This window comes from Equus quagga, chromosome 12 (genome assembly GCF_021613505.1).
Source record: "Equus quagga isolate Etosha38 chromosome 12, UCLA_HA_Equagga_1.0, whole genome shotgun sequence".
Lineage (NCBI taxonomy): Eukaryota > Metazoa > Chordata > Mammalia > Perissodactyla > Equidae > Equus > Equus quagga.
In genome coordinates, this window is record NC_060278.1 from 96,887,939 (window position 1) to 96,910,550 (window position 22,612).

Sequence of the window (22,612 nt, forward strand, 5' to 3'; positions counted from 1 at the left end):
TACAGAGGCAGGGCAAGGTGCACTGTGGGGCCAGGCAGCCTCCACCTTACTCCCACCCTTGTGGGTGTAACAGGCTCCTCCTTCCGCCTGCTTCCCAAGTCCGTGCCTGGTTCAGGCTGTAGCAGCAAGTGGACAAAGTAAGCTGGCCAGGGCTGGACTCTGGTCCCTTTATTGAGACTGAAGAGCCAGTGGGTCCATCCAAACAAAAATAAATTTCTCTCCCAAAGCCTGCCTGCAGGCTGAGGCACCCAGCAGGTCCTGGCTGGGGCCCATGGCTGTCCCCTAACCCCAGCAGCACAGGTCTGGCTCCCCTGGAGTGACAGGATGCTGGCTGCCCAGTAGCTGGCAACCCTAGTTGGAGCAGGGAGGTGAGTCCCAGTGGGTTCCTCCCACCCCCAGCAGGGCTGGCCCCAATATCCACGGTCTGCTTTGCGTTCCTGGGCTTCAGTCATCAGCCAGGGTGATAACATCATACTCGATGCCCTGGTGTTGCAGCTGTTGGATGTGTTCAGGCACTGCCTCCTCTGTGCCAAACAGGCCCTGGGCTTGGGCCATAGCAGCATCAGCCACCGCTGTTGGGGGGCAGGGGGAAAGGATGGTGAGCCTCAGGCCCCAAAAGCTAGGCGTGAGCCCCAGGCCCCTACAGTCCTCAGGGTCTAGCTCCATACCTGTGACAGCTGAGTGTGCTGCAGCCTCAAGCTGGGCCTGTGTGACCAGCTGCTGGCCCGGGGACACAGGCACGTACTGGATCTGGAAGGGAGAAGCCGATGAGATGTGGCCCTGGAGGGGTCCTGCCCATGCCCCATTTTTACCTGGTCCCCCAAGGACCCCACCTGGGACTCCTGAAGGAATGGGGCTCCTTGTTCGTACTGGATGTGTGTGATCTGGCCCTCCTGTACCTGGAGAGAGAAAGCCAAGCTGATGATTCCAGAAGAAGGTGGTACATCCCCCCTCTCATTTCTTACCCTCGCCCCAGGCCTGGCGTACCTGGATGTGATGACCTTCTGGGACCACGACATATTCTTGGGGGAGTAGGTGCTGGACGCCATCTTGGGAGATGATGTACTGTACCTAGAGAAGTGTGGCGAGGAGGCAGGTGCTGGGGCCCCACTCACCAGGAGCTCAGGGAGGAAGACGACGGGGCCAGAGACACGCCCCATCAACCACGGCAGCTGCAAGCACGGACACTGGGAGGGGTGGTTTGTAAAGTACTTTTCCTCCCCACAGTGGGCCTTGAGGAGAAGGGCACGGGGCTGAGGTGGTCAGCAGCAGCTCACCTGGTTGTCAGAGGTCACTAGGTGCTGCACTGTTTGGCCATCTGCTGTGGTGATCTCTTGGATGTAGGTGGCTTCCTCCTGCCAGGGCCAAGCTAGTTCTAGCCTCAGCTCTCTGTGTGCCCCCACCCATGCCTGCGGCCTGCCAGCAAGGCCCCCAGCCCAGGCTCTCACCTGATTGGTCACTGTCTGCTCCTGGGCCACGATGATGTGTTCCTGGCCCAGTGCCTGCTGTAGCCGCTCTGGGCCCAGGACCCCATGACTGGACTGGAGTGCAGCTGGGCAGAGAGGGGAGCATGCTCACTTGGGCTCTGGGGAAACCTGAAATACCCTGGCCCCCACCCTTGCCCAATGGTGCTCTCTGGGGCAGGGGCTCAAGTGCCTGGTCCACCCTGGGGCCCCAGAAGCAGCTCACTGTGCAGTGTGGCCAGTGTCTCATCATCACTGTTCAGGATGATGGTTTGGGTGGGGGTCCGGGCTGGGGCCCGGGCAGTAGGGGTCCCTGCCTTTCTCCCATCAGGACTGTGCAGCCGCTGGATGTGGAACTTGAGGTGCCCATTCCGGTTGAAACTGGAGGGGAGGGAAGAAGGCTCAGGGGTGGTCCCACCATGCATGCCCAGCAGCCCCTGCCCATCTATACCCAGCCTTACCGCTGCCCACAGAGGTGGCACGCAAAAGGCTTCTCGTTGGTGTGGGTCAGCATGTGCCGCCGCAGGTCTTTCTTGTTCTTGGAGGCGAAGCTGCATTGGCTGCACTGGTGGGGCCGCAGGCTCGAGTGCTGGGCCATGTGGGCCTGCAGAAGGAGCAGAGTCAGGCACCGGTGGGTCAGGACAGACAGCTCCCCACAGACAGAGCTGTCAGGGAACCTGTTCTCAGGTGAAGTGGATCTTGGAGGAGCTGGTAAAAACTACAAACCAGACCAAGATCTGGTGCTGCTGTGTGCTGAGAGGGGAAAAAACCACAGACTCTGTCATCAGGTCACTTGGAATACCCTGTCCTTGCTTGGACTCAGTTTACTCCGTGCAACTTACAGATTCAGACGAGGGGACCTCTGAAGGTCTCTTCCAGCCCTGACATTCTAAGGTTCTGGGCCCTGCTCCCCTCACTGAGGTGCTGTGAGGATTTAGTGCATGGCTGGATCTGAAAACCGGTAATCCTCGGGTGAGTGGAGGGAGCCCCCCAAAACTGGACTGTGAACCTGCCACAGAACCTCCCTCCCTCGGCTTCTCCACGTCGTCTCCCTTGCTTCCCTTGAACTCTGCCCTCATGTTCTAGACCATTACAGTTTCCCTAAACATGCCTCACACCACCACGCCTGTGTCTTTGCTCCTGCAGGCCCAGCTTAGCCATCACCACCTCTGTGACGTCTCCCCCAGCACTCTACGTCCACACGACCCATTCCCTGCCTGTGTTCTGCCATGCACACTCTGTTCACTATGGGGACACTGTCTGGTGTTAGTCACACCGTCTGGTTTGCCTCCCCACCAGACTGAGCTCCCCAAGAGTAGGCCCTGCTGAGTCATCTCTGACCCTAGAGGGAGGCAGAGGGCCTGGCTCCAGGAGGGCTCAGTCAAGGTTTGTTACACAAACGAATGTCAGCGGAGGCATAGGCGACAACACCTACCCGGACTTCAGGCCACTGGCGAGCACTGAAGGGGCAGTCAGGGCACTTGAAGGCACTAGGCCCGGCGTGGGCCCGTTTGTGACTCTCCATCTCAGCTCGGCCCGGGAAGGCCTCAGCACAGATCTTGCAGGAAAACTTCTTTGACGATGCCATGGCTGCCAAAGGTGGCGAGGGGGGCACCACCAGCCCCAGGGCTTTGCTGGCTGCAGGAGGTGGGGAGGCAGAGCCCTGGGGGTCCCCTACCCGGTGGGTCCTGGCTGGAGATTGGGGCTCAGGGCCGTCTCTGGGCAGCCCCCCACACTGCAGCAGGGGCCACTTGGCTCCAGAGGCCAGGGCTTCTGGAGTTGGGAAGGAGATGGAGCCATCTGCGGTCAGCTGTAGAGAGATCGGGGAGCATGAAGAGCTGAGGCGGGGAGGGAAGGAGGGTGAGGAGACGGGGTAGGGCTCACTACCCCAAGCCTCACTTCGATGTGGTGCAGCTGGGTCCCATCGGCTGCCATGATGTAGTGGGTGCCAGCTTCTTTCAGGGTGTCGCTCACAACCACTGCCTGGGCTGCCTCCCCGGGGGGCTCCTCGCTGCGGGCAGAGAGGAGGGGAGGGGTGAGGCAGGGTTCTGAGAAGGTATAGAGGGCCACACGAGTCCCTTTCTCCAAGAAAGTCATCAACTGAGGTGACTGCCACCACAAATGGACTCTCTGGTTTGAATCCTGGCTCTGCCCTTTACCAACTAAACCTCCACTCTCTCTTCTCTAAATGGTGACCATGTGTCCAGCATGTCATCCTTCTCACATATGATAATCCCTGCCCCCTTAAGGGGGCAGTGAGGCAAAGGGCCCCAGGGGTCCAGCCCAGGTCTGGCCAAGTGGGGCAGGAGAAGGCCAGTGGGGAGGCAGGGCTGACAAGGACCCGCAGCCCACGAGTAGAGGGCAGAGGCTGACAGTCTGCGCTGCCTAGGTGCTGCCTCAGGGATCCTGATTCCCACTCCAGCTGAACAATTTAGCACTTGGATTCAGGGCTTCCTCAGATGGCCCAGGGGTTCAGTGAACATATACAATATAATCATTTCTGCCCCAAACTCGCTTAGTGTAGATGAAGCCAAGTGCCGCTGCCGGGCCTCCAATGCCAGCAAGGAGCCTGAGCTTGCTCCGAAGGTCACAGCTGGAACCACCTCAGGGATCATCCAGAACAAAGATCACACAGGTTTCAGAACCAAAGGGAACGGGGTTCAAATCCTCGCCTACTGCACGTCTGACCCCAGGCGAGTTACTCAACCTCCTGGGCCTATGGCCTCATTTGTAAAATGAGGGAACCGCAGCTCTCACGGGAATGGTTTAGGTGACTTCATAACGTCAAGTGCCTGGAACATGTGAGTGGCCATAAAACTGCAGCTCCTGACCTCCTGAGAAGGAGATGACTCCCCTACAGCCTAATCACTTCGTACATATTAGGATTTTTGCCACCTGCCAACAAGGCTTGGGTGGGCAAGGTCCTCATCTGACTCCCCCACGTGCGTCTATAAATGGCTGCAGGGGGCGGTGCAGGCAGCAGGTCTCACCTGTAAGGTGTGCCAGGAGCTGATGTCCCCTCCTCCACAGGAGGTGCTGTGATGACACTGTAGCCAGCCCCGCCAAATGGACCGGGTGCCAGGGTGATCTGCTGTAGGTCAGGGGGGCCTAGCTGGCTCTCAGCTGCCACACTGCCCCCCGGCTCTGCCACATGGAGGGTGACCACTTGTGGAGCAGCACCTGCTGGGGACGGCTGCCCACCAGGGGATGCCAACTGTGCTTCCACATCCTCCGACTTGACCACGGCCACCTGCAATGGCACCAGTGGGCATTATGAGTAGGGTCTGTGGCAAAGGAGCTGGGGTTCAAGACCCTTCTCCACCTCAGGGCCTCACAGCTCACCCACACTCTGGCCAGACCAAGTGCTGCCACTACTCCACCAACCCCAATTGTGTGTTCTTCTAAGATGCACTCTAAGCAGACTAAACAAGAATACAGCAGAGTGACATTGCCCCCCAGGGGCACTGGGCGATGTCTGGAGACATTTTTGGTTGTCACAACTGGGGAACAGATGCTACTGGCATCTCGTGTGTAGAGATCAGGGATGTTGCCAAACTTCCCACGATGCACAGGACAGTCCCACCACAGAGAATCATCTGGCTGAAAGCACCACTGTTGAGAAATCTTAGGGGAGAGGGACAAGGGGCAAACTATTTAAGAAAAAAAGTAAAGTCAGCACTCCACCTCACATCTTACTCCAAAGTCTGCTTCAAATGGATTAAAGATCGAAATATAATAAATAAAACACTAAATATATTAAAAGAAAATGTGCATAAGTATTTTTATAACCCTGGGGTGGGAAGATATTTCTAATCATGACAGAAAAAGATGCTAAAACTGCAAAACAAACCATAAAATGAAATAAAAAAACAAAGAAATTGGGAGGGAAGTACTGAAAAATTTATATGAAATAAAAGATGGTCTTCCCTCATATACAAAGAGCTCTTGCAAAGCAATAATAAAAAGACTAATAATTTAATAGAAAAATAGAGGACACAAGCAGGTAAGTCAGAGAAGAAATAAAATGGTCTGTGAACAGAGAGAAGTTTGACTTCATATATGATCGCAAAATTATAAATTAAGACCATGAAATATACTCTGTCACATAGAAGAGATTTACAAAGACTGATGGCACCCAGTGTTGGCAAGGGGGTAGGGAAATATACTATAGTGGTGGTCATATAAACTGACATATCTTTTTATGAGGCTGGCTTCATACCTTCAGACCTACCAATTCTACTCCTAGGAGGCTTTTTTTTTTTAACTAAAAAGTATTTATGAGCACCTGAAAATATACATGCACTGAAGCACTGCCTTGAGTTAATGAAAAACCAGAAACAACCCAACCTATAAAGGACTGATTACATAAACCTGAGAACATCAACATGCTGGAATGATGTGGAGACGTGATACGGAGATGCTACGGAGGAGGGGACCTGTGTGTGCCAGCCACGCCGCGCCTCACTGCTGGGTGAATAGGCAGGTTGTCGATGAGCATGAATAGTGAGATCCTCTTTTGAAGGAAGGACAGGTCTCTGTTAGTGTACACATGGACAGAACTGGAAAATGCTATTACCCTGTCAACAGCGGTCAACCGAAGGAGGGGAGGAAGGTTAAGGACTTTCACTTTCTGCATAGAATATGTCTTAATATTCATTTTGGTTTTTCATAGGCATATGCTTTTGTAATCAGAAAAAAAAAAAACCCCAAAATGAATGATCCTGGTATGAAAGCAGCAGAGAGATCAACAGAACAGAACTTGTCTAGAAGCAGACACCTACACAGGAGGGGACCTTGTACACAAACAAGGGGACATTGCAAACCACTGGGGAAGATTAGATTATTCGATATACTGCACTGGACAACTTTCGGGAAAAAATGAAGTTAGTCCCCTACCTTTCTGCATACACCAAAAATAAATTCCAGGTGAAGATTTAAGTGTAAAAAAATGAAACCTTCAGAAGAAAATATAAATGCATGTTTATATAATCTTGGGATGAGGGAAGCCTTTCTAAGGATGATACCAAAGGCAAAAACTATAAAGACCAGTCTGCTTATTTAACTATCTAAAAATGTAAAACCTCCATACACCCCCAAATGCCACAAACTAAATACTACCAAGATTTCCAGGCCCAACACCAGGCTCCCTCTTCCACGGAGTCTTGTCTGTCTCCCAAACCCCAGCAGCATGTTATTGCTCCAAGTTCTTGGAATTTATCACCTCAAACACACACTCTACATCTCTGCCAGAGGCTGGGAGACTGGAGGTGCTCAGAGCTTCTCCCTGCCTTAGAGAAGTGCGGGCATGTGCCGGTGGAGGGGAGGGAGGCCTGAAGGTGGCCCCAGGCGCCTGGGTGGAGCAGGGAGAAGTAAGGACGGTGGGCTCGGGGAGGAAGAGTTGGGCTCGAGGTGCAGGGAACAAGAGAGGTCGGAGCTGGAGAAAGCCTGGGGAGTCCTCAGGCTGGAGGAGGTGTCATGGAATGAGGACACTAGGCTAGATGGGAAGCTAGTTCAGACCCACGGGCACAGGGCGGCCACAGAGCTAGAGCAAAACCAATCAAGAACAGGGCCCCAGAAGCCATGGGGGGTGGTGCATGCCACTCGGCATGGCAGAGATCTCTGGTGACTCCGGAGAGTGGAGTGGGAGATCCGCTGACCTCCGCGGCACAGCTGGGCCCCTTCCTCTGCGTTTGCCCACTGGATGTCAGTGGGTCTGCCTCCCCCACTCACTGGGAGCTCCCACAGGCCGGGGCATGGCTGATTGATTGCTTCCCTGTACTTCCAGTGTCAGTGCAGAGCTGGGCATCTACAGGCACTAGGTAAGGGAGGAGGTCCCCGGCTGCTCACCTGTAGGGCTGTGCCCCCCAGCTCCCGCTGAGCGCTCATGTTCAGCAGCAGATCCAAGGCTGTCTGCGTGGCCATTGCGGTTGACTCTTCAGCTCCTGGGTTGGGTGGGACCTGAGCTTTAGGAAGGGCTGGAAAACGGGCACCCAACACCACCCTCCCCATCCTTCATCCTCCACTAGCACAAGTCCTGACCCTGCCCAGCTCCCTGAGAGCTCACCTTGTTGGTAGATGATGGTGGCGCCACCCAGGGTGTCAGAACAGAGCAGTGGGGGAGTCTCAGGTGACTGGAAAGGTGCTGCCTCTGGGGGGATCTGTGGGATGGGGATATGGCCAAGCCAGAGAGGGCTGCTCAGATTCAAGTGCCATTTACCAAGTACCTCCTATACGTCAGGCGCCTTACTTCTGTTGGCTTGCTCCATCTTTCTAACCACTTTTGAAGATATTTACCAGCTCAAAGCTACAGATGAACTGACTGAGGCTCAAGAGAGGTGCAGTAACTGGCTTACGACCCCAAAACTAGCAAGTTTAACAGAACTAGGACTTGAACACAATACTGGGTGACTCCAGAGCAGCGGTCCATCTTCTGGGGTGGGAGGGAGGAGACAATGTACTCAGCTACAAGACTTTATTTCTTAGCCTCCCTTGTAGCTACGTAAAGTGTGGCCATGTGGCTAAGCAGGAGCTTCTGATAAAGTTCTTGAGAAAGACAGATGGACAGATGGCAGGCATCCTTTTTACCCTTATCCAGTTTCTTGCCTGGGATGTGGCTAGGAAGGTTGGAGCTCCTGCAGCTATGCTGGACCATGAGGGAATCACAAAGATGGAAGTCATATGCCTAGGATGGCTGGGAAACAATATTCAGAGCTTGGTCCCTGATGACTGACATGGAGCCACTACACAAACCCTGGACCGCTGACCTTTGGACTTCTTTCACGAGAGAAGAATAAACTATTCTCTCAACTATGATACTGACGTTTCCGTTCTCTATTACTAGCACTGGAAAGCCAGCCCTACTCTGAGCTCAGGGCTGTCATATCTGTGACCTCAGCTGTTCTGTACCACAATCTAGAGAGACAAGGATCAGTCTATTGCAGCTACTGTGCACATGAGGACGCTGGGGCTGGGAGAGGCGACGTCACGCTGCCCTCCCAGCCCACCTCTAGCCCCCTTGCCTGCTGCCTGCTTGGTTGCGCTCACCTCGGGCGGTCCCGGGGAACCAGGGGGTGGCCCGGGGGCCGCACCGTGCTGCTGCTTTAGCTCCTCGATCTGCTGCAGCGAGAAGAAGGGGCGGCGGCGGGACGGGGGCTCCTCGGGGTGGCGCCGCCCCCACTCCTCGAAGCTGCTGGCGTGCCGGCACCGGACGTGCAGGCGCAGGTTCTTCTTGTGGCGCGTGCTGAAGTGGCAGTACTCACAGGCAAAGGGCTTGGCCCCTGCAGGCACACGTGAGGCGATGCTTGCGCCTGCCCACCCCTCCACGACTCCCTCCAGGAAGCCTCCCGTGACCCCAAGGACCTGTCCACTGACGCACTCCCAGGCATGCATGCCCAGGCTCGGGCAGACACAGGCCGCTGTCCGCTCCGGTGCGCCAGGACAGAGACGAACCAGGTCAGCCCTCTGCACTCACAGCCTTCCCGAGTGCCTATTTCCAAGGGCACGCCCCCGCACACTCCTCTTATGACTCATCCTCCCCCCAGGGAGACAGGAATCCGACTAAAGGCGCCCCTGGCTCCCTTTCTCTAATCTCCCCTCCTAGTGTGCCTACCAGAGGCCTGGGCCCCAAGGAGGAGAAAGAACCAACTTCTAGTTTCTCGCCTTCCGTGGGCCAAGCATATGCTTGTGCCTCCTCCGATGCTTCATCTGCCAAGGGCAGGACCTCTCTCAGACCCATCTCTAGCTTCAGTGCCCAGCACAGACAGGGCTCAGGGAACAAGTGGAACTCTTTTTTATAACAGCCATATGGTAGGTACTTCTGATTCCCCCATTTCACAGCTAGGGAAGGCTCAGAGAGGGCAAGTGACTGGCCCAGGGCCACCCAGAGAGTAGCCGGCTGAGCTGCATCTGAGCTGAGGTTGGAGAGTGAACACCCCCAGCCGGGACTCCCCGACGACTGAAAGGCTCCGAGCGCTCCCACAGCTGGAGCTGCCATGGGCAGGAAGAGAACGGAGCCGGGCTTCTGATCAGGGACATGGCGAGTTGAGGCTGGAGGGGTGGGGCTGTGGAGTTGCTGGCCTGACCTGTGTGCTTGACGGCCACGTGGGACAGCAGGAAGTCCTCTCGGAAGGTGCGGTAGGGGCAGAAGCTGCATTTGAAGGGCTTGTCGCTGACATGGGACAGCTGGTGGTTCAGAAGCGCCTTCTTGTCCTCACAAACAAACTCACAGAACTCACACTTGAACCTGGAGGTGATCAAAGGGATGGAAGCTTAGCGGGTGGGTGGGGTGGGAGTGCTCCATCTCCAGGGACCCTCCTCGGGGATGTACCTGCGGTTGGCAACAGCCTGGATGTGCGTGAGCAGGTGCATCTTGAAGGTGTAACGCTTCTTAAAGGACTTTCCACACTGTGAGGGGTCCGGTGAGTTAGATGTGGGATCACCCAGGGAGGCCCCTCGCTCCCACCTCAGGCCCCATCCACCTTGTCACACATGTGGGGCTTCTCAGTGCTGTGTGTCTTCATGTGCTGCGTGAGTCTCTTCTGCATGGGGTAGACACGGCCACACACAGGGCAGGGGAAGGAGTTCAGCTTCGGGGTCTGGGAAGGGACAAGAAGGGGCCGGATGGAGAGAGAAGTGGAAGAGGGAGAGTGAGAACTTGCCTCTGCCCCGCGCCCCTAGCAGCCCTCAAGCAGGCTCCCTTCCCGGCCTGGGCCCCAGACTCACCGGATCTGGCCTCTTCTTCCTGGGGGAGAAAGGCACGGGAGTTAGACCATCGCGTCTCCAAGCCCCCCCAGCCCTCTCACAGGATCCAGACCCAGTCTCAGCCCTGAGTGTCCCCACTCCCCACTCCCCACTCAAGCCTCTTTCCCTTAGAAGGGTATTTCCCCAACTGGGCGCTGGGGAAAATGCCAAGAAGCTGCTGTAAATAAGTTCCGCAGTCAACTAGATCTGGGAATTGTGCATTCTTTCTCTCACTCACAAAATACATTTGCATTTTAAAGGCTCTGAGAAGTCCTGCAGGAAAGAGAGCTGTTGAACCAGGTGTTTGGCCTGGTGTTCTTAATCTTAAGTGGACCCAGAACTCCACCTTCCTTTTTCTTTTTTTTTTTTTTTTTTTTTTTAAGATTTTATTTTTTCCTTTTTCTCCCCAAAGCCCCCCGGTACATAGTTGTGTATTCTTCGTTGTGGGTTCTTCTAGTTGTGGCATGTGGGACGCTGCCTCAGCGTGGTCTGATGAGCAGTGCCATGTCCGCGCCCAGGATTCGAACTAACGAAACACTGGGCCGCCTGCAGCGGAGCGCGCGAACTTAACCACTCGGCCACGGGGCCAGCCCCACCTTCCTTTTTCTTTTTTTGAGAAAACCTATAAACATCTTGGAGAGCTGGCTTTCCCACAAACATGGTTTGAGAATCACTGTCCTCGTGGATCCCCGTATCCAACCTCTGCTCACACAGCACCCCCCGTGAAAGCCAACTCCTTCCTGAAGCTACAGATCTGATTACATTCACCGAGCAGTCACTAGGCCCCTAAGGGTTTCTGTTTCTCCATCTACTTGTCCTAGGTCTGCTCTCTCAGGGCAAGGAGAGACGGGGTCTGGACCTGGAGCCTGGAAGCTCCTTGGATCATTTACTGAGCCCCTTTCGGTTACAATTTCCTTTAATCCCCTCAACAATGTCCCCATTTTCCAAAGCTCGCAGCAGGGAAGAGACTGAATAAGGGACCTCAAGGCCCCGCTACTGCCCTCTTCTGAGCCACGATCTGGGACACATCACCTTGCCTTCCCGATGTGCTGTGAATGGGGCTGGCCCAGAGCAGGTGCTCAGTAAATGGGAAACATGGCCATCCCTGGCCTCCACTTTCCCACCCACACCCACTGACCGGTCCCGGCTGTGCACCGCCGCGTGCCGGATGACGTCCTTCCGGTAGACACTGGTGTAGCTGCATTCGTCACACTTATAGGGCTTACTGCCCATGTGGTTGAACATGTGCTCCTGGGAGAGAGGCAAAAGGACAGTGGGCTGGGGCTCAGCCTCCTGCCCTGCCTGTGCCCAGCCTTGGAGTTGCTGTGGGAGCAGACTCTCAGAACGAGCGAGCTGCGAGGGTCAGAGCCTGTGAAGGCTGGGGACTCTCCCCTACGAGAGCACCTATTCTGCACCTCGCCCTGTCCTGCTCACCATTTGACAGAAGAGGAAACTGAGGCTCTGAGTGAAGGGACTTGCCGAGCTCCCACAGTGACCTTGTGAACGGCAGCACAGCTCTACAGCCTGTGCCCTCCCCACTGCACTGGAACACCCCACAGCGGGGTTCCAGAGAACAACTTCCAGGCCAGGGGGTCCTGTCTGAGGCAGGAGGTACTGTGTGCAGAAAGCAAGGGGCTCTGGCCATTTGTGCTTGCGGTACCCACACCCCCAACAAAGGTCAACCTGCCACCTCACTTTGGCCAAGCCAAGCTGCAGTCCTGGGTCAGTAAAATGGGACTATGGACACCTAGTATCTCCTCGGGCTGCGTGAGGATGAAATTAGGGTGTGCCTGCAAGGACTGGGCACTGGGCTGCTGCAGGTCCACAGGGCATGGCTGGGTCAACGAGGAAAAGGAGCCCCTTTCTTGAGACACAATACTGCCATCTGCTGGAAAACTTTCTAACATTCTGAATTAGATAAAATCAGTTTTTACTGGCGTCTGCCAGCCTGTGGTGGCCAACAAGCAAATCTATGATGTCCACAACGTGAACAGCTCCCCTGAAGATGTGATGCCACTATGCAGTGTGCAACCTGCAAAACTGCCCAGGGAGGCCCACTTCGACATTCTTCAGGGCACTGGCGGCCAAGACAGGGTGCCCGGGAATGCCCCATGAACTCCACTCCCTCTAGGCGCCACCGGTCAACTTCTACCACCTTCTCCCATCCAGCCTCCCTTCCTCCCCGTGCCCAGCGCCTTCCCCTCCTCAGCCGCCACACCTTGAGTGAGGACCAGCGGCGGGAGCGATAGCTGCACTGCAGGCACTTGAAGAGCTGAGGGTCTCCTGCCTCATGGGAGTTGACGTGGAAGCGCAGGTCCTCGTGGGACAGGAAGCGCGAGCCGCAGATGCGGCACAGGAAGGGCCTCAGAAGCGGTTTGGGTGACTTGTAATAATACCTGCCGGGAGGGTGTTGGGGAGATGTGCGGCTGGGCTGAGGCCGCCCAGCTGCCTCCCCAACCCTCACCTCTCTGCCCCTCACCTCTCTGCTCCACGTACTTGCGGTATTTCTTGCCTAGGAAGCGCCTGGAGGGTCGGCCCCGGCGGCGGGGCAGAGCGTCGGGTTCATCCTGGCAGGAGGGTGCTGCGTGGTCTGCGTCTGACTGGCTCACACCGGGTTCCATGGGGGCCCTGTCGGCCTTGCCCAGGGCTGCCAGGCATCCTGGGCCTGAGGAGCTGGGCGCCTCAGGGTCCTGTGGCTCTGGAGGGCTCTGTCCACTCTGGGAGCTCACCAGAGGCTCTCCTTCCACACCTGCCACAGACACAGCAGGTCAGAGACCAGCCATGGCCACACGAGGACAGACATGGACAGGTGTGTCAGAGGCCAGCCACAACACTCCCCCCGCACGCTATCACAGACCACTGATGGGCACGTTAGGTCACGGGCCAGCCAGCCTGTGGTGAGAGGGCAGCGTGAACACACGCTCCCTCCCGCAGCTGAAATGCTGCTAGCACGGCCTTAAATGACTTAACCCTGAGTCCGGAGCCGCAGCGAGAGCAGGGGCCTCCCAGGCAGCTGGGGACCTCCAGGCCCAGCGCCATCACCCATCTGCTCTGTGTCCCCGGGCAACGCCGCGCCTCTCTCTGCGTCTCACTTCTCCCACTTGTCACACGGAGATGATAATCGCTGGTCTAGCGACCTGACCTCACCTCACCTCACGGGAACATTCTAAGGTCTGGGGAGCAACAATAGCACTTTATCTTTGCTTTTCCTAGGGAGGCTGGGAGGCTGGAGGGCAGACGGGAGGAAGGGAGAAACCACACTGTACACACTGGCAAACCTTTTCAAGTCTGAATCCTCTGAACACGTTACCTATTCAAAAACATCAATAGCATCTCAATATAATGTTCTAAAAATTAAAAATGATATAGACAATGCTGGTAACATCCTGTTTCTTGATAGGGGTGCTAAGTTACACAGGTGTGTTCATTTTGTAAGAATTCACTGAGCTGTGCACTTAGGATAGGTGTCCTTTTTCATACATATATCTCAGCAAAACGTTATTTTAAAAATGAGAGTAGGGGCTGGCCCCATGGCTGAGTGGTTAAGTTCATGCGCTCCGCTTGGGTGGCCCAGGGTTTCGCTGGTTCTGATCTTGGGCGTGGACATGGCACCACTCATCAGGCTATGCTGGGACAGTGTCCCACATGCCACAACTGGAAGGACGCACAACTAAAAATATACAACTATGTACCGGAGAGCTTTGGGGAGAAAAAGGAAAACTAAAATCTTAAAACAAAAAAAAAGGAAACTAAAAAATATAACCATCCCCCCAAATTGCAAGTACAAGAACAGCTACCATGTGGGTTTTTTTGTACATTTAAGCCTTAAAACAATTCTAAAAGGCAGGTGCTATCGTCTCCATTCATAAAAGGGTGTGGGAGAGTCAAGAGGGAAAGCACCATGCTCCTGGTCACACAGCTGGCGGGCGGCAGAGCTGGCACTCGCACCCACGACTAGGTCTTTCCTGTCCCGAGCCTGCAATGCTGCAAGCCAGGGCATGGCCCTCCCACGACCAAGTCTCACCATCTGGGAGGTCCAAGGTCTCCAGGCGAGGCAGCTTCCGGGGCCGGCCAGGTCTCCTTCGGGGTCTCGGCGTACTGGGAGTGGGGCGCTGGGGCCGCAGCTGCCGGCCCCGAGGCTCATCCTCAGCCGGATTGTAGTCGCTGTCCTCTGCGGGGACGGAGACCGAAGGTGGGCACCAGTGCTGGACTTGCCCTTTCAGCCCTGACACTCTGCCCAGCAACCCTAGAAAAAGGCCCCCTTCCCTAACCCTGCCCACTCCTCCTCCAAGCCCACCAGTGATGCCTCCTCCAGAAAGCCCTCCTTATGTCCCCCTGGCTGGCTGTGAGGGTCCCTCTCTAAGCCTCTGTGGTCGTTTCTCTGCACCTCTCCTGACACCTACCACTAGCTCATACAGCACCTTTGCGGGAATGAGTAAAAGATGCCCCTTCCTCAAGACACTTCACAGCCACTGCTGGAAAACAGTTGTAATAAACATTTAAGTCTACCAACTCCATGACTATGCAAGACACAGCGTCTATGACAGCGCAGGAGCCACTAGTTCTATGTGGTTATTGAGCACCCTAAACGTGCCTACGCTCAACTGAGACATAACTAAGTGTAAAATATATACTGGGTTTCCCAAACTTAATATAAAAAAAGAAAGTAAAATAACTAACGATTTTTTATAATGATTGCATATTGAAATAATATTTTAGATATATTGAACAAATAAAATATATGATGAACCTTAATTTCACCTTTTTCTTTTTCCTTTTCTTAAAAATCTGGCTACAAAAAAGAAAAGAGTACATATGTGGCTTGTATTTTATTTCTGTTGGACAAACGTGAATGCAGCCCTCTTAGATGTGCCGCTCTTTTTCAGTGCACAGCCCGCCCAGCTGCACACAGAGGTCCTGGTCTCAGAGCCCCAACTCCTCTGTCTTATCCTGGAGGCACCCATGGCTGTCTGTGTCAGTTCCTCTTTCTTGGCTCTCCAGGTAGGCCAGAAAGAGCTCAGTATTTGTAGATGGGGGTGGGGGTAGCAGGCATGGGAGCCATGGTGGCCTACCCTCCAGGTCATCAATGGCACCAGCGTCTACGATGTCATCATCGTCTTCCTCCTCAGGCCCCTCTTCCTCTTGAGTTTTGGTCGAGGTGCCCCACTTCCGCAGACGTCCCTTCTTACCAGCTGCTGCTGCTGCTGCTGCTGCTTGAGGCGGGTAAGACAAGCTTGCCACGTCTGGCTTTCAGTACCCCACCCCCACCCATGCAGTCCCAGCCAGGTAGATGGTTATCAACGCACCTGGGCGGAAGTGCCGCTCCCGCATGTGGCGCAACAGTGTGGCCTTCGTGCTGCTCCGATACTGGCACATCTTGCACTTGAACTGCTGCACCACCACCACTTCCATCATGGCCTCTAGGCTCTGCAGGTCTGGTTCCTCCGCGCCAGAGCCCGGGGGCAGCTGCGCTGGGGAGCTGGGCCCACCCCGCGCCTCCTCGGGTGGCTCTAGGCATGTGGATGTGGATGTGGGGCCATCCGCCAGGGCCTCGATGGCTGCCAGGCTGTGGGCCAGGGTGGAACTGGACATCGGTGATGCCATGGGGGCACCTGGAGGTGGGTGAGGGAATCAGAAGGAAGGGAAGTGGAGGAGGAGGTTGGCCACGAGCTAGAGCTGTCCCTCTAAGGCAGGCCCAGGGATCCTAGACTCCAACTCCCCATCAGAGTGACAGTGGGGAAACCGAGGCCCAGAGCAGCGGATAACCCACCAAGATCACACAGTGAATTTGTGGCAGAGCCTCCCTCTCCTACTTCCCTGCCCACTGCAGGGCTCCCTGGGTCTAGCGTGTGGGGTCTTACCATCGTCTGGTCCCTGCAGGATCAGGTACCGTGTGGTCTCAGCTGCACCATCCTCAGCACTGGTCACAGTGATGCAGCCTAGGCAGAGATGTGGGGATGGGATTCCCAGCTGAGAATGACAGTTGTCACTGCCCACACTCATTCTGGCTCACCCATATGACTGGGAACCAGCTGCATCACCCCTCTGAGCCTCAGTTGCCTCTCTGTCCCACCAAGGGCAGGGCTGTTGGGAGGTCTGATGTGTGTGACACACCACCCTGCAGTCACACAGATGCCATGGCTACCCCAGCTGCCCCGCCTTGGACTGCTCACTAAACCTGGAGAGTCCCTCTCCTTCCTCTCCAAACTTCCCCAAGGTCAAGGCCCAGGTCCTGTCCCACTTTCTTAGAGCTGGCTTTCTAGGTCATCCTAGGGCTTCTCCAGGTGCCACAGCCTTTATGTGCATCACTAATAATAGAAGGTACAGTGTGGTAAACCGTGAGCGTGAGCTCAGGAGTCAGACTGAGCTCACAGCCCAACACTTGCTGGCGACAGTGGCTAAGTTATGGGACATCCTCTGTGCCTCAGATTTCTCACCTAGACTGTGGGGATAATAACAGCACCTACCTTTTGGGGTTACCGGGAGGATTAATGAGGTAGTGTATGTGAAGCGTTTAGAACGGACCCCAGTACAAAGTCAGGTATTACTGTTTCTGTATTTATTGAGTGCTTATCACATGTCAGGCTCTATGCTAAGAACTTTACTGCATCGTCTCATTGTCACTTACCACCATGAGGTGGGAGTTGTTCTCATGGTACACATTCAGAGTGGTATGGTTATCTGCCTGGGGTTGCACAGCTGGGGCGTGCATAGCTGGTTCTGCTGAACTCTGCAGGGAAACCCCTGGGTGCTAACTCTTGCCACCCTCTGCTTAACTCACTCTGGATGAGGTCAGGCCCAATAGTGGACTCGATGATCTTGTCGATGGCTGAGCCCAGGTCCGAGGAAGAAGCTGTGCAGTCGGACACCAGCATGTTGGGGTCTGGGAGGCCGCCTGTCACCCCTGCCACCGGCCCACGGGACACAGAAGATGAATCAGGGAGGTAGCCATGGGGCAGGGGGTCCGTGCTTGAGCTGCTCTCGGATACCTCCTCCTGGGGTACAGGAAACAGGGAGGAAGGGAGTTTAGGAGCTGGAGATGGGACAGGGCAGGCTGCCACCCACTAGATACAGCTCCTTGGCCCAAGGACATGGTGAGTGGAGTCACCCACACCCTCAGCCCCACTGAGGACCAGTGGGAGAAGCTCTCTAGTCACAGAGCCCCCTAAGAATAAGTCCCAAGGTCCCTGGATCTAGTCAGGTAAGAGGCCCCACATCCCCTGCAACAGCCAGGCAGAGCTGTTTTCACCGGGCTCTTGAACAAGCTGTTCCCTCTGCCTGAAACGCTTCCCAGCATCGCACCTTGGCTCACTCCTACCCAGCCTCCTCACTGCCATTTAGCTGGTAGCTCTTCTAGGAAGCTGACTCTGCCCCCCACAGTGCTGCAGTCACCTGTGTCCCCCAATCACAGCACCATTTTCTCTGCAGTGTAACATCTCCCAGGTCTGACTGTACCCTCCACAAGGGGTGGGACCACATCTGTCTTGTCCCCTGCTGTAACCCTAGTGTCCAGCACAAGCAAGGCACATGGTAGACCCATCTCTGCTGAAGTAATGAAACCCCTGGACCCCAAAGTGTGGGCCATTGTCATGCACCTCTATAATGTGATGTCTGGAAAGTGATCACTATCTTGCAGATAATAACAATGCTAACGTCCAATACATATTAAGGGCTTATGTGCGGAGCACTGTTTTAATTGCTTTGCATGTGTTAGTTCATTTAATCCTCACAAAAACTCTAATGAGGCAGGTATATTTCTCATTCCCACTTTACGGCTGACAAAACAGAGCTAGAAGCTGGGTAGCTGGTCCAAGATCAGAGCCAGGAGGGGATGGTCTTACAAAGTGTTTCCAAGAGAATGTCTGCCCGACAGAGACCTTCAGGCAGGTATTCCCGTTCCATTTTACAGATGGAAAGACAGGCTCAAAGAGGTCTCCCAGGGAATCAAGAGGCAGAGCCAAAACTTGAACCAGGACATCTGCAACTCAAAAAGTGAGGACAGTGCGTAAGGTCACAGCCTAGATTTGAATCCTGGCTTTGTCAGCGCTCTATGCCTCGGTTTCCTTTTCGGTAAGATGCGGAAAAGAGTGGTATGTGCATTACAAGTATGAGGCTAAAATGAGAAAATCCATGTTAGGGGCTTGGCATGCTGCCTGGCTCACAGTAAACCAAAAACAAATATGAGTTATAAGCAAGCCTTGCTGGCTGCTTCCCCTTGGCTGCCAGGCACTGCTGCCTGCGGTCCCTGCCTCCACCCACGCCGGCCAGCACGGTTCATACCAGAGAGCTGCTGCCGCGGTCCGAGCTTTGCCCCACGCCGGAGTCGTCGGCCTCCGCCGGCCCAGGGGCGGCCGCCGCGTCGCTGCTGTCGGCCGACACGGCTTCCGAGGTGCCCACCCCCAAGCCGCTCTCAGAGGGCTCCTCGGGCCGCCCAGGGGCCGCGTCGCTACTGCTCTCCACCTCGTTCTCCTCCATCGGCTCGGGGGGCCACGAGACAGGGGGGCGCGGGGTCTGAGGCCTTCACTCTGCGAGAAGAGGTGACGGCGGCTGGTACAGATGGGCCACCTCCCCGGCTCCGAAAACCACAGCCCACCCAGCTGCACCCGTGTGCCCATTTTGCAGATGCAAAGACTGAGTCTCCGAGAGCACAGGGCCTTCTCGTGTATAGAGTGGGGAGCTTCGGGAAAACAGGACCGAGAAGCCTTGCCTCCCAGTCTAGGGCCCTTCCCATCCCCCGGAGGGTGGTCAATGGCCGGCATGACCCTTTCCTCCCCCCACTCCATGATTCCCGCAGCGTGGTTCGCTCTCAGGGCCCAGTCAGAACTCAGTGGTTCAGCCCTTAGGCCCCCCGAGTCCCCCCGGGTGCAGGGTCGGTGGTACAGCCCACAGGCCCCCTGGGTCAGTGGCTCGCTCCCCCCTCCCCTGGTTCCCCTGCGGAGGGGGCTGACAGCGACGGTCCCGGGGCCTGGCGACTCGGGGCTGTCCCCGGCGCTGCCTGCGCTCCAGGCCCGACGCCATCTTGTGGCGGCGCGGGTTTCCGCTCAGGCAAGTGCGAGAGCGACTAAAGGGCCTGGGACCCCGGGGCCCTGTTCGGACAGCCCCGCCGGCCCGGGACCTCGCTGCCGGGTATCCCCGCAGTGTGGCCCCACTTCACGGCAGGGTGCAGTGGGGCGACGCGAGTCTACCCGACGCTCACCTGACGCTTTCGTAGCCGCGTTCCTCTCCGACTCCGGCATCGACGAGGTCGCCATCCTCTTTCCCCTGCTGCGGAGGGACCCATCGGCTTACCGTAGTCCGGAACTACTTCCTACGCCGACTCGGAGAAAGACAGGTTTCCAATGTACGGAAGGTCGCCCCGAGGCCTCAAAACCATAATCGAGTCCAGAGAAAGTCTAGGATTTTATATGTCGCCTGATATGGGTGACGGAGTCAGTTAAGGGTTGGGGACTACTTTGTCTCGCGGCGGAGGGTTACATGGGGTTGCTATTGACGTCACTGCTGGGTCCCTTCCCTGGGCCGCAGAGTTGGGCGCGGCGAAGGCCGCCCCACTGTCCGGGGCGTGGCTCCCAGCGGCCTGGCCACGCCCCTCCCGGAACTGCTCAGGGAAGCGCGGGGTGACCGGGAGGTTTTGACTTGGTCGTGGCGAAGTAAATGTTATCGGTCATTTCGCCTGGCTGTTAATCGATTACTTGACGCTTTCATCGAACCTAATCGAACCCTTCCCGATTAGGTTTGATGTGTCCTGGGAGGAGGGGAGCAGATAATCCTTGTTGTACAGATGGGGAAACTGAGGCCTGGAGATGGGAAGTGGCTGGTCCAAGGTTACATCAAGTAAGGGGACTCGGGAGGCAAGTCCGGTTGGCTGGAGTTGGAGAAATGGAGAGGAGTAAGTGCCTGGCCCCCTTAGTGAGCTTTGTGTACGTATTTGTTAGGTTAGTAGAGCTGGAGGCAGGACATGCCCTACAGCTCTTCTCTGCTCACTGTAGATGGTGTAGATTAAAGGTCTGCAGCCCTTCAGAGAGGTGCGCCCCTCTTCCTGATGCCGAAATGCCACTTTTGGCACCACCCTCCGTTTAAGCCATTTTAGCATTCTGCGAGGTGCTTAGGTTGTCGCTAAGTCTCTGTCTTGCACGGTTAATTTTCCTCAGTTGAAAAATACAAATTTCGGGCGGGGGGGGGGGAAGAACCTCAAAAAACTCCTGTAAAGAAAACCTATTTACAAAGACAAGAAGTGCTTTGAGCTGTTGTAATTTGTCTGTGCCTGAGTGTGAGGGAGTTTCCCTGGACCTTTCCTAGGAGCAGGTTTTGGTAGGGGGAGTAGAGCATGAGGCTTCTGGATGGGCTAGGCCCCCTCGTCCCCGCTCCCTCCCATCCAGCAGGACCAGGCCTCCAGCGCAGCCCTGGAGAGCTGCATCAACATGGCAGGATGGCAGGTTTTGCACTTTCTGGGTGATTTTCCAACGTGGACCTGATGCCTCTGCCCTGCAGAGCCACCCTCAACCCCTACCCCATGCCAATAGGATGTATCCTGCCTCTGACCGAGTCGCCTCCCCCAGGGATGTCAGGGTACTCAGGAGTAACCCACAGCAGCCATTCCCATCCCCAGCCCAACCAAGTCCCAAACCTAACTTTGCCTTTGCCGCTGAATCACAGGGTTGCCGAATGTCATGCTGTAGAAGGTAACAGCCTCATCAAGGAACAGAAGAGGAGCTCAAGACCCAGACAGGGAAAGCTCATGGCCCAAGGTCATGGCTCCTTGGAAACAACATATCAGAATCCTTCCATTACAAATACGGGCAAGCCAACCCTGGTTTTCTGACTGTTAATCCAAGATTCTTCCCACCAGAACATGCAGTTTGTAGTTCCGGCCTCAGCTTTGATGGGGAGACTTCTGGAAGCAATGAGGGGATCTTGGTCAGAAGGACGTGCAAATGGACCGCTGAGAAAATGCTGAGGAGAGGAGCCAAGAGGGAAAGAGGAGGGAACGTGCTTTCACTGAGCACCCACCAAGTGCCAGGCTTTGCCGCATCATGGTACCTTAAGGAAACAGGGGTTATCGTCTTCTATTGTAGAGAGGAGGAAGCTGAGGCTCAGAGAGGGGACGTGATTTGTCCAAGGTCACACAGCCAAAAGAGTGGACCTGGGATATAGACACAGGTCTGTCTGATTCCAGAGACCTCGGCAACTTAGGTACCATGTGAAGTATGCTTAGTAATCATAATATTGACAATACTCTGTGCCAGTGACTGCTCTAAGCACTTTACCTACGTTAATTTATTTAATCCTCACAGCCACCCTGTGAGAGAGTTGCCATTATTATCTCCATTCTACATGTGAGGAAACAAGCACAGAACAGTAAAGGATGCTAAGTAAGGCGTGGAGCTGGGATTGAAAGCCAGGCCGTCTGGCTCCAGACTGCACACTTTCAGATTGCTGTGCCATTTCTCAGGTAGTAATAATAGCAATAATACTTTGTTCTTAGATGATACTTGATCTTTTGCTGAGCCAGGCAAGGTGGTTACTATTTCCCCATTTTACAGATGAGCAAACTGAAGCCCAGAGAGAAAGTGACTTGCTCAAGATCACACAGCAAGTTTCCTGGTCTAACGGAGAGGGCTGCCATTCCAGGCCAGATCTCCTGCAGCAGATACTAATCAGACAAGCGAATGTTTACCGAGCACTTACAGTACCAGGGCTGCCGTGTGTGCTTCATTTGCATTTTCAAACTGTAACCATCACACAGCCAGAGATCCTAGGTACTCTCAATATTCCCATGTTACAGATGAGGAAACTGAGGCTCAGGAGCAGGGAGGTGACTTGTCCAAGCTCATGCACTTGGTGGTCAGCAGAGCTGGGACTCAAACCCTGGTTTCCTGACTCCCAGTCCAGTGCTCCTTCCGCTGTGCTCAATGCCCCAGGAGGGCAGCAGAGCTGAGGTAGGCAGTCAGCAGGTGGGTGCTCATGTCTACCCTCTCTCCGTGCCACTGCCGTCTATGGGCTAGCTAAACCTGTTCTTAAAAACCTATTTATAGCTTAAAACTTACCACACCACTTGGGATAATGAGTCCCCTAAGTTGACTTCCCATGGTGTAAGTTAAGGCTTCCTTTCATGTGTCCTAAATCTTTCTCTTTCAGGATTGGAGGCGGGAAGGGGTAGTGGGGAAAGGCCCTAGGACTGGAGTGCTTGGATTCAGAAAGCAGGCTGTAGTCCAAATAGTGTTTGCCTGTGATGGCAATTCCCGAGAGCCAGGCGGCAGGCGACGTTTAAGCAAACACCTCTTCTGATCATTGTGGAGACGTGAGGGGTGGGCGGTCCCCGGATCTCCAGGCCTTTTACTCTCGTTTCCTGTGATATTCCTTCCCGACACTTAGCACAGTTTTGTAGTCAGAAGGAAGCTACTAGATACCTA

General features: G+C 55.2%; 2 protein-coding genes across 3 annotated transcripts in view; one reads left to right on the top strand and one right to left on the bottom strand.

Annotated features, from left to right (window-relative positions):
• Positions 1-147: 147 nt before the first annotated feature.
• ZNF335 (zinc finger protein 335) lies at positions 148-19,524 on the bottom strand. 2 transcript variants are annotated; one of them, XM_046678358.1, is made up of 28 exons: positions 19,399-19,524; positions 18,483-18,727; positions 16,984-17,197; positions 16,064-16,141; positions 15,509-15,814; positions 15,275-15,415; positions 14,227-14,373; positions 12,699-12,951; positions 12,421-12,598; positions 11,341-11,453; positions 10,185-10,203; positions 9,941-10,057; positions 9,790-9,866; positions 9,545-9,705; positions 8,508-8,740; positions 7,528-7,621; positions 7,311-7,405; positions 4,454-4,713; positions 3,363-3,474; positions 2,899-3,273; positions 1,925-2,067; positions 1,690-1,844; positions 1,449-1,552; positions 1,278-1,355; positions 988-1,071; positions 834-899; positions 669-750; positions 148-572 (listed from the first exon to the last, which is right to left on the bottom strand). In XM_046678358.1, the coding sequence occupies exons 2-28, from the start codon at positions 18,675-18,677 to the stop codon at positions 445-447; spliced, it is 4,008 nt and encodes a 1,335-aa protein (XP_046534314.1). In that variant the 5' UTR covers positions 18,678-18,727; positions 19,399-19,524; the 3' UTR covers positions 148-444. The 2 variants fall into 2 exon arrangements, with proteins under 2 accessions (XP_046534314.1, XP_046534315.1); XM_046678359.1 differs by lacking the exon at positions 19,399-19,524 and having other exon boundaries at positions 15,275-15,412; positions 18,483-19,186.
• Positions 19,458-22,612, top strand: part of MMP9 (matrix metallopeptidase 9) — a 30,954-nt gene continuing 27,799 nt past the window's right edge. The window contains exon 1 of the mRNA XM_046678362.1: positions 19,458-19,542. The gene's annotated coding sequence lies outside the window, so the exon portion shown is untranslated. The remainder of the gene's footprint in view (positions 19,543-22,612) is intronic.

Bases quoted from the DNA above. Each gene is read 5' to 3' on its own strand.
- ZNF335 (XM_046678358.1), bottom strand. From the start codon at position 18,677: ATGGAGGAGAACGAGGTGGAGAGCAGTAGCGACGCGGCCCCTGGGCGG. The intron at 12,952-14,226 runs GTGAGACTTGGT...TGTCTGTGGCAG, and splicing joins GACCTTGGACCTCCCAGATG to GTGTGGAAGGAGAGCCTCTG. The intron at 1,845-1,924 runs GTAAGGCTGGGT...CCTCCCCTCCAG, and splicing joins TGCCACCTCTGTGGGCAGCG to TTTCAACCGGAATGGGCACC.